The sequence below is a fragment of the Parasteatoda tepidariorum genome, chromosome 6, assembly GCF_982258835.1.
Source record: "Parasteatoda tepidariorum strain Cologne lab strain chromosome 6, Ptep-v5.0, whole genome shotgun sequence".
Lineage (NCBI taxonomy): Eukaryota > Metazoa > Arthropoda > Arachnida > Araneae > Theridiidae > Parasteatoda > Parasteatoda tepidariorum.
Window position 1 is genome coordinate 16,381,209 of NC_141760.1, and position 11,333 is coordinate 16,392,541.

The window sequence follows — 11,333 nt, forward strand, 5'->3', positions numbered from 1 at the left end:
CCAAGACTAAGTAAAGTAAAATTGGTAATTTTAGAGAGAAAAAAAAAAGCTATTCTTTCTCAACTTTGAAGTTATGCACCACAAGTAGGAAACTTAATTTTTTTCGGAAATTAAACTAAATGTGCTTTTTCACAATTGGAAAAGTAAAGTAAAAGTATGAAAATATTATTTTATTTCCAATTTTCACTTTATTTTCCGGGCAGAAAATGTTTTTTTCCGTTTCGAAATAGTAATGAGAGATCGAACAAAGTGTTTCTCCGCTTCTGAAATTTCGACGTGCGCAAAACTAAGGTCAAGAAAAATTTTTTAATCAAAAAATTTCATCTTTGAATCTGTTTTCCGGATCAAAAACTTTGTTTTCCTCTGAAATAAAAGTGAGGGACGAAAAATCTGCTTCGCATCTTCTGAAATTTAGACATTAATAGAATAAAATCAAGTACAGTTGAAAATTTTAGGAAAGAAAGTTGTTTTAAAACTTCGACGCTGTTTTTCAAATAGAATACTTCATTTTTTTCTTAAATACCCAAGTAGCACCTAATATTAGATAACATCAGAAAATCGGCAAAATCTAACGTTATCTTGCACAACTTCTAATATTAGAAAGATACAAGAGGTCGCTGTTTGCTCAGCATTATATAATACTAGATTCTATGCAAACTTATATTATCTAGCGTTCGCCATAATATTATTTTGCATTAGTTTTGATGCTATATAATATTTGATTTTGTATTTTCTGATATTATTTTGCATTAGTTTTGATGCTATATAATATTTGATTTTGTATTTTCTGATATTATTTTGCTTTGCTTTTTATTTTTTTGAAGTAAACAAGAGGAAGATATGGATGGTAGTAGAATAATTCGGCGATATAATTTTACTTAATTTTCTGTATTGTTGTGAAGCAGTAAAAGATAGAACAATAGTTTTATGTCATTCCATGCATTATTTACTTAGCAATACAGAAATACTAAAAAAAAAATTATATTAGCGAATTCTGCTACCTTCCATTTTTCTCCTCCTTACTCCAAAGTATATCTTATGCTCAGCTGATTTTTTTGAATATTTCAAACTTAATTAGGAAATAATATTCTATTGCAACTTTTATTGATATTTTATGTCATTCGACCCCCTCACTATAGTGAGGGGGTCGAAAACTTTATTTTCTTCTGATATTGAAGTAAGGAGGGCAAAAATGTGTTTCGGATCTTCTGAAATTTAGACATTTACAATAATAAAATCATGTAAAATTGATTATTTCTTTTTTAGGAAAATTTAAGCTTTTTTCCAAAAAGAAAATTTCATTTTCCTCTTAAATTAAAGTTGGAGGCGAAGAATATACTTCAGACATTCGAGAAAATTAAAAATATTCATTGAAATGAACATTTCTGTTTAACTAACTTTATTTTCCATTTTTTTACATGGCGATTTCGATTTAAAACCAGATAAATTAAATTGGAATAAGTTGAGAAACACATTTTACATAAGATTGCTTTAATTTTATTTAACTTTCCACTTTTTTTTCTTCACAGTTTTGAGATTTATGTTTCGTTAATCATAAAGATTATCTTTCTATAACTCATGTTAAAGATAATCATCGAAATTTTTTGTTCAAAGTTATTGCATTTTTCCGCTTAGAAATCCGTAACAATTAATATTCATTGTCATGACAAACCGTTAAAAACAATTTTTTTTAAATTGCCAAAAAAGCTTTGACTTTTTCTCCTTTTTCGTTTTGGAATATTAAAAAAAAAAAAAAAACTATTACTCTTAGTCATATATGATTACATGGCGTCATGAATACATATATTTATTTGACATTCTGTCTGATCAGAAGTTTCAACAGACCAAATGTTCAAGAATGAATTCTTTTCAAAATGATATAGCTATATTATTTAGAAACTAGGACTATTGGACTAGGGCAAATTTAATTTTTTAATCAATGCATGCAGAGAAGAAATTTCTGGATATTTTTTCAATTGTGACTTTTTAAATTGTGGGTATATGTGCCAATAAAAAAAAATCTGTAATTTATTTTAATTTCCTTAGAGTTTTTAGATTTGAAACTATTCTATAAATTTCATTTTTATATTGGATTGGCTTGTTTTAAAAAGACCATCCTAAACCAGGGGAGTGCGCAAGGGGGGGGGGTTAGGGGTTTAACCCCCCCATCCTAAACCAGGGGCGTACGCAAGGGGGGGGGTTTAGGGATTTAAACCTCTCCTTGAGCTCAGACAAAGTGAATTTACAAAATACAGACAAAAATAAAAATTTCAGTAGAAATTATGCGGGTTATTATTTTTTAAGACTATGTATTTTTATTTGCCTTACGCCTACTTTTTTTTCCTCACGGTATTTCTCAGAATACAGATAAAACATTTACTATAATACGGTTGTATTTTTGAAACGAAATTCACGTGATACTGTTACGGGCGAGCCCCGATCACTGGTTCCTTTCTGACCTGCCAGTCGCGATAGTTTTCGAGACTGGCTGGCATTCGCGAGGTCTGGAATCCTAGACGTTCTGTCGTCTTTGAGACAATTCGAGAATTTTGTAGATGCGGTTAAAAAAAATTATATGAAAGGGGGTTACATTTATTTTCGATTTTAGTCAGACTAAGAGTTATCTCTGCCGCTTGTCCTTCGGAGCTTGTTTCTAAATCTGTTTTGTTTTGGAGACTCTGTGCTCGTTGAAGTTATTCATTCCAGCTAGAAACTTTGAGATCGTAGCTTAATGGATATTTCTGTGCCAATTTATATGTATATATTTTTGCTGTTCTTGGATCTTTAGGATGTCTAAACGCAAGAATTTAACAATTTTTAATTACTTTGAGAAAAAATCACGACCTGAAATTAGTGAGGTGACAGCATCTAGTACCAATGTAAGTTTTTCTGCTGAACAGAAATGTGATACTTCCGTTGAAGAAAACGTTTCTAGCGTAACAGAATCTGATGAATGTGAAAGCGGCCCTCAAAGTATTACTTCCCACCCAGGGCTCGAAAAACAGTCCGTCCGCCCGTCCTCGACGGTCAAAAATTCTCCGCGGACAACGAATTTCTCGAATCCGACGTCCTCGCGGACAGCCATTTTCCCGTTAATGTTCGTGATACATTTTAAATTTTTGTTATCTTACAAGAGTCTTGTAAGTTACAAGGCTGCAAAATGACCCACAATACAGCAACATACTGCGCATATATTGATGTTTTCTCTTTCTGGGAGTACTGCAGCGGTTGAAAGGTGCTTTGCAGCAAACTTACAAAAAAACACAATACATACTGGTCTTAAACAAGAAGCTTTAAAAGCAATTATGAACATCTACCTAAATGGAAAACCCCTTTCAGATTTCTGTTCAGAAACCTCTGTAAATCATTGGCTTGATTGTGGAACTGGCAAACGTCCTATTTGATTCATTTACAAAACGCAGTACCCTCGGATAAATTGACATAACTTGACCCTTGTCATTTAAATTATTTCATAAAAGAAATACTAGGTTACTATTAGTAACCTAGTATTTCTTTTATTACTGTATAATGTAATCCTAGTAACGACTAATTCATTGTGCAATTTATATAAATGTTTGTAATAAATAGGAGAAAATTATATTTTTATTTATTTAAAAGCGACGGGTTAGTTTCAACGGAGGACGGGTGCATTGTTGGACAAGCCGTCCTCGGGGACGGGTAAAATTTCTGAGTTTTTTCGAGCCCTGTTCCCACCCATATGACATTGGACTTTTTTCAGAAGATAATACATGCGGGGATAAAAAAAACTGGATATACTTAAAAATGTTTGGGAACCCAATCCAGCATTTTTTTTTCCTGAAAAAGGAAAAAGAAAATTGAAATTTCAGTACAAATGGCTTTATCGCTGGAAATGGCTTGCAAATTCAGAGGTTAAGGGTGGTGCTTTTTGCAAATTTTGTGTACTTTTCGCCTCAAGTGGTGCCGGTTCTGGAAAGCAACCTTTAGGCCAACTGTGCAATGTAAAATTTGATAACTGGAAAAATGCTGTAGAGCGATTTTCTGAACACGAGAAATGTCTTTATCACAAAAAATCGATCGAAACTGCTGGGACATTAAACGATATTTTATTTGGAAAGATGAAACCTGTGGATGAACAAGTTGACAGTGCAGCAAGCAGAAGAAAATTAGAAAATAGAAAAAACATTACTCCAATCATTGAAACCATCCTATTTTGTGGAAATCAAGGTCTCGCTCTAAGAGGACATAAGGATTCGGGAATAATTGCTGAACAACCAAGTGAAGAGAACGACGGAAATTTTCGGGCATTGCTTCGTTTCCGGAGTAAGAACGATTCGACTCTTAAGAACATTTTAGAGTCAAGCAGAAAAAATGCTCAGTATACCAGCCCTCGATTTCAGAACGAAGTTATTGAGGTTTGCAACATTTTAATCCTGCAAAAACTAGTCAGCAAGATTAATGATGCAACTTGCTTTTCCATTCTTGCAGATGAAACAACTGATATTGCAGGTATAGAGCAATTATCGTTATGCGTTCGATATGTCGATAAAGATAATTTTAACATCACCGAACAGTTTTTACAATTCATTCCGGTGCATGACTTAACCGGAAAAGCAATAGCAACAACAATATTAGACCAATTACAGTCTATGAAAATTGATATAAAAATGTTACGTGGACAGGGGTACGATGGTGCTGCATCAATGAGTGGAAAAATTAATGGTGTACAAGCCCACGTAAGAAGTATTGTCCCATCAGCACTCTATGTACATTGCTCTGCTCATAGCCTCAATTTGGCTGCATCAAATGCATGCGAAATAACTGGCATTAGAAATTGCTCAGGGACAATTAAAACATTATACGACTTTTTAAATACGCCGAAAAGACAGTATGTCCTATCTTCAGCAATAGAGGAGATGGAAACCAGCTCTAAGAGGGAGAAAATTAAACAGCTATGTGCAACCCGTTGGATGGAAAGATGCGACTCAGTAACCGCTTTGGTGGAACTTTTCGAGCCTATCGCCAAAACACTACAAAAAATATCAGAATGGAAGGATAAGGAATCTGCTACCCTGGCTAATTCTTTACTGTGCACAGTATCTAATTGCCAGTTCGTAATATCTCTTTTGTGCATTTACAAAGTTTTCACCATAACAATTCATCTCTGTAGATACCAACAAAAACCAATCATAGATTTGATAGAGGCAGTGAGTCTTGCAGAAGATGTCATTAAAGATCTAAAATTAATGCGCGAAAATGCAACTGAAACATTCTCTGAAATATTCAGCTCTTCTTCTCTTATGCTAACAAGCATTGGATCTTCCACTTCCATGCAAATCCCTAGAATAACAGGAAGACAGAAAAATCGCGATAATTTTCCCTCATCGACACCGGAAACATATTTCAGAGTTAGTGTTTTTATTCCATTTATAGAAAATTTTATAACACAATTAAACTTAAGATTTGTATCGCATCGTGATATTTTGAAAGGATTTCAGTGTCTTCTACCTGCCGATTCTTTCATTTGCCAACCTTCAAACATAAAGGCTTTTGAAGCATTAGTGGAATTTTACGCTGGAGATTTGGATACCTGTAAAGAAAGCCTTAAGTCTGAACTAAAACTCTGGTATAAAAGATTAAAAAGGATTAGTGAAGGCGGAGGTAGTGTTCCAAAAACTGCGGCGGATGCTCTTGGAATGTGCAATAAAGATATAACACCAAACATTTTCAAACTCCTAGAAATATTGGTCGTTCTGTTTTGGTCTGTTTCATTGTATTGGTCTGTTTCAACGAGTGCAAACGAAAGATCCTTTTCGACTTTGCGCCGTTTGAAGACTTATTTACGCAACCCAACAGGAAATAATAGAATGAATGGATTGGCGCTCTTAAGCATTCATAGAAAATTTACCCCAGCTGTCGAAGACATTTTAAACGAACTTGCAAAAAAAAACCCGTCGTTTGGATATTACAGTATAAATCAATAAATTTTTAGCGTGTTTGTATACTGGTTTAATTCCCTATTTGTTGGTAAGTCATTTTTTAGTTAAATTCATTGGTTTTCTATGGAATATTCACATTTATATCGTTATTATTTAGGTAGCTGTTACAGTATGAATAGTTTTTTCTGGCTTGATTTATTCCTACTTTTTAATAAAAATAAAATATTTTACCTCTTATTATAAAAAAAAATTATATTCTTAAACTTAAAAAATAAAAACAAAATTTAACTAAACAATGTTGTCTAAATAAAAAGTCAAAATTGTCTAGCTGTCTAAATTAGGGAAGTAATAGTGCTTTATTACATACTCGAATTTCTTTTAGTAATTTCTGAAAATTATGACCCCCCCCCCTTGAAAAAATTCTGCGTACGCCACTGTCCTAAACATATAGTAACCAGATTCAAGAGGTTTATAAAATTGGTATTTCATGATTGGCATTATATTTTTTCGTAGTTTGCCAAATAGTATTTCGCTTTAGAGCTCTTTAAGGGAATTGAAACATTTTTGAACACAATTATAAAATTCTTTTTATCCGAAGATGCAAAAATTAACTTTTAGTAAATATTTATTATTTAACAATAGCCTGAAAAATTATGAATTGAAAGGTATACAGTTTTTTTTTTTTTTTGCATCATTTTAAAAGTATCTAGTTTCACATGGAAAAATACAAAATTTGAGGGAAATTGGTTGGATAGTTCCTGAGAAATCGAGTTTTATAAGTACGACTTTTTTTAAATTTAATTTTTCAGGATTAACCGATTTCGCTCAAATTTTGTATTTTGCCGTGTGGAAAACTTACAATATTTTGTAATCTAATTTATATGTGAATAAGTAACTTGTTTTCATAAACATATTCGCTAACGTAACATATTCGCTAACATAATTAGCTAAAATAACGGTTTGAGATATAGAAGTATCTCAAACCAGAAATGTAGTCTTAGTACAGAAAGTTTTTGAAATGGCCCCGGCCAAATATTTTTGCCCCAGAGCCCCGAGGGTCGAAGTTACGGCACTGACTGGAGGATTGGTAGAATTGTATTAGTACACTACTCTACAAAAATGGAAGAAACACATCTTGTTTTAGATTTTTTTTTATACATTTCTCAACAAATGCTAAGACTATTATATAATTTTAGATGTTTAGTTCATGCGATTTCTCATTCTTATTAATAAATTTTACAGCTGTCTAGGAACTGAGGGGCCGGCAATAAATTACGAACGAAAACAAAGATTTTTAAAAGAATTATACTAGAAAATACAACAATAAGCTTGTACAAACTAAGGTAGACAACGTTAAAGAGCACAAAAATATTATTAAAAGCAGACAGCTGTTTCGGATGCTCAAAGGGCAACCTTCATCAGTGCAACAGGAAACAATAAGAGAACAGAGTAAATATATATAGAAAGATGACGTCACAAGAGGGTTTAGACCAACGGCCAATAGGAGGGAAGGGTGAATGGACGACGACGAATAGGAAGCAAGGAACAAAAAGGGGGGGGGGGGTAGTTAGGTTTTATCATAGATTTCCAAACAGGAGAAATATAAGAAACACTTGATAGGTCATTGACCAACAGTTTGGAATTTTTGAAAATATGATAAGACTCATAAAAATCTAAATCATATATTGAGGAACAATTTTGAATGACTTTTGAAGAGGAAAAATTAAAATTATGATTAGAGTCCCAACAATGTTGGGCAATAGATGAGCGTTTAAATTCTTGTTTTTTGACATAAGCTTCATGTTCCTTGACACGGCACTTTAAGGCACGCTTAGTTTGGCCAATATATGAAAGGCCGCATTGGCAATTAATTTGGTATATACCCCAGTTATTTTGACTGTCAATGGGCTGTTTGAGATTAGAAAATTTTATCTTATTAATGGGACTGAAAATAATATTGAAATCAAACTTCATTAGGATGTTAGCAACTTGCCGACTTATTTTAGGAAAATAGGGTAAAATTACCAAATTGTTAGAAAATTCTTTGGAAGGTTTATCGGTAGGCGATTGTTTAGTTACGTTTTTATAAATATTATCAATAATGCTAGGGGAATAACCTCTGTCATGAGCAATGGCTTTGATGTAGTTTAATTCTGCATCAAGAAGATCAATATTGGAACAAATATTAACAGCACGGTGGACAAAAGACCGAAAAGAGGCAAGTTTTTGGTTGGGAGGGTGGGCGGATCTGTAATGAGGGGGAAGAGAAACAGCAAAAGGTTTACGAAAGACAGTAGTATGGAATGAGTTATCATTCCGAGTCACAAGCACATCTAAGAAAGGAAGTTTTTGATCAGACTCTAATTCAAAGGTGAACTGAATGCAAGAATCAATGCTGTTCATAACATTAAGGATTTGATCTAAATTACAATTATTTTCCTCTAACAAAGCAAAACTGTCATCAACGTATCTTTTATAAAAGGGGAAAGTTAAGATTTTGAATAGTTTACTCTCAAAATAATGCATATAGATGTCACTAAGTATAGGGCTCAAAGGATTTCCCATGGCAAGACCATTGGTCATACGGTAAAATTTGTTGTCAAACGCGAAAGTATTTTTTTGTAAACAAACACGGGTAAGGTTAACATATCCATTGACCCAAACGTAAATTCAAATTCTTAAGTGAAATTAATTAAACAGAAGGTAAAAATGAAAACAACCTTAAATACATTAATTCAAATTGGAATAGCGCTCAAGGCAGCTAAAACCAAATTCAAATCCTATAAACTAGTAATAATATAAATTTACTCAAAAATAATTTAAATAAAAATTACTCAAAAATAGTTAAATAAAATTAAATAAAATTTAAATAAAATTTAAATAAAGTTGTGTGTTTACAGAGCAGCACTTCATCAGGGGACACACTGTCTGCAAACACACAGGAGCCTTTCTGTTGTTAGTGGCAGAGCCAAAACTAACAGTGCCCCGAGGCCCCTAATGAAAATACAAGCATAAAAATAATAATAATTACCACATTAAATAAATATTTACCATAACAACATTCATATAAATTTGCAATATAATCACGTTTACTGAAACAAAAATACTAAACACTTAGAAGACATCAAATGCACCGCCCCCAAAGCACATATAAAACAATTACAGTTAGTAAAAATGAAAAAAGAAATTCCTTATATATTCCAAATCAGCTCAAAAAATAATGTGCTGACACCTAGATAAAAATAGACAAACCAAAGAGCTAAAGAATCCAAGTGCTGCCATCTGTCTAAAAAACCTCAACAGAATATTTTGAAAAAGAAAACATAATCCCAATAAATTTAAATCCAAAAATTAAAAGATGAAAACTAAATATTTCACCGTCTAGGCCTGCTTAGACGGGCTTCAATATCGGCCAAGTTAATATGATTTGTTTAAAATTTCCTTTATCAAAACATCAAAATTATTAAAGTTGAAAGGAAATCTATTTTTCTTTAAACTGTGCTTCAATACCTCAATAGCGGTCAAAAAATCAATACGGTTATTACAAATGAAATTGAATCTCAATATTTGACCAAATACAATATTCTTGAAAATTTTATAATAAAGGTTGGAATAAAAATGCGTAAGGTTAGTAACATTAAAATTGAAATCCTTCCTTTTATCATAAACCCCTATGCGATTATTGTTATCAGAAATATTTATATCAAGATCTAAAAAATAAGCACTAGAGTCTTGTGAATTGGTTTTAATTAAACTCAGTTCTTCAGGATAAATATTATTAATCAAATCAAAATCACTACAATCGAAGATGATTAAATCATCAATAAACCTAAAACCTTTTAAAAAATTATTCTGCAAAAATTTTTGTTCATAAAAGTGAAGGAAAATATTAGCGAATGCACTTGAATAACTATTACCCATAGAAATACCCTTAATTTGCCTGTAAAAACTAATACCGTTAAAAAGATAATTCTCAAAAATGTTGACATTGCATAAATTAATCCAGTCTTCCCTGTCAATACCTTCATCAATCAAATAATGTTCAAAAATTTCAATACAAATATTTTTTAAATTATTGTGAGGAATACTGGTAAAAAGATTTTCAAAATCACAGGTAAGAATTGTATTAACTCGATATTTTGTTTAAATATTTAATAACTTCTTGATTGTTATTAATGATGAAATGTTTATCATTAGAAATAATTTTGCTTAAAATAATGTTTAAGTATTTGAAAAATCGTTTACCAAAAACAGAATTATAACACCCTGTGCAGCAAGTAACAAATCTAAATTTAACAGGTGTTTTATGAAATTTAATGGTTGGAAATAAGTATGGGAAATTAAAACTATTTGGTTTTAATCCAGTTTTTTTATAAAAAGCCAAAATTCTATTTTCAATTTCCTTCTTAGAGTTGTTAATCTTAAGGAAAGTATCATTAAAAAAAGTTTAAAGAAAAATAGATTTCCTTTCAACTTTAATAATTTTGATGTTTTGATAAAGGAAATTTTAAACAAATCATATTAACTTGGCCGATATTGAAGCCCGTCTAAGCAGGCCTAGACGGTGAAATATTTAGTTTTCATCTTTTAATTTTTGGATTTAAATTTATTGGGATTATGTTTTCTTTTTCAAAATATTCTGTTGAGGTTTTTTAGACAGATGGCAGCACTTGGATTCTTTAGCTCTTTGGTTTGTCTATTTTTATCTAGGTGTCAGCACATTATTTTTTGAGCTGATTTGGAATATATAAGGAATTTCTTTTTTCATTTTTACTAACTGTAATTGTTTTATATGTGCTTTGGGGGCGGTGCATTTGATGTCTTCTAAGTGTTTAGTATTTTTGTTTCAGTAAACGTGATTATATTGCAAATTTATATGAATGTTGTTATGGTAAATATTTATTTAATGTGGTAATTATTATTATTTTTATGCTTGTATTTTCATTAGGGGCCTCGGGGCACTGTTAGTTTTGGCTCTGCCACTAACAACAGAAAGGCTCCTGTGTGTTTGCAGACAGTGTGTCCCCTGATGAAGTGCTGCTCTGTAAACACACAACTTTATTTAAATTTTATTTAAATTTTATTTAATTTTATTTAACTATTTTTGAGTAATTTTTATTTAAATTATTTTTGAGTAAATTTATATTATTACTAGTTCATATTCATTGACCTCATATTGGGAAAAATGATATTCCGAAAGTCTAAGTTTTAGGCATTCCAAAGCCCCTTCAACCGGAACATTAGTGAACAGTGATTTTACATCAAATGAGGCCATCAAATAACCATTAGGTTTTAGATTTTTAACTTCTTTAACAAACTCAAGGGAATTTTTGGTAGTAAAAGAATTATTACCTAGGAGAGGGGAGAAGACAGAAACTAAAAATTTTGCGAGTTTGTAAGACGAGGTACCACTGT

The 11,333-nt window shown here is 31.7% G+C and overlaps 1 protein-coding gene across 1 annotated transcript; it reads right to left on the bottom strand.

Annotated features, from left to right (window-relative positions):
• Positions 1-7,292: 7,292 nt before the first annotated feature.
• LOC147807631 (uncharacterized) lies at positions 7,293-8,524 on the bottom strand. The gene has a single exon (XM_087165462.1). It carries the CDS (start codon positions 8,499-8,501, stop codon positions 7,404-7,406), a length of 1,098 nt encoding a protein of 365 aa, XP_087021588.1. The 5' UTR covers positions 8,502-8,524; the 3' UTR covers positions 7,293-7,403.
• Positions 8,525-11,333: the final 2,809 nt, after the last annotated feature.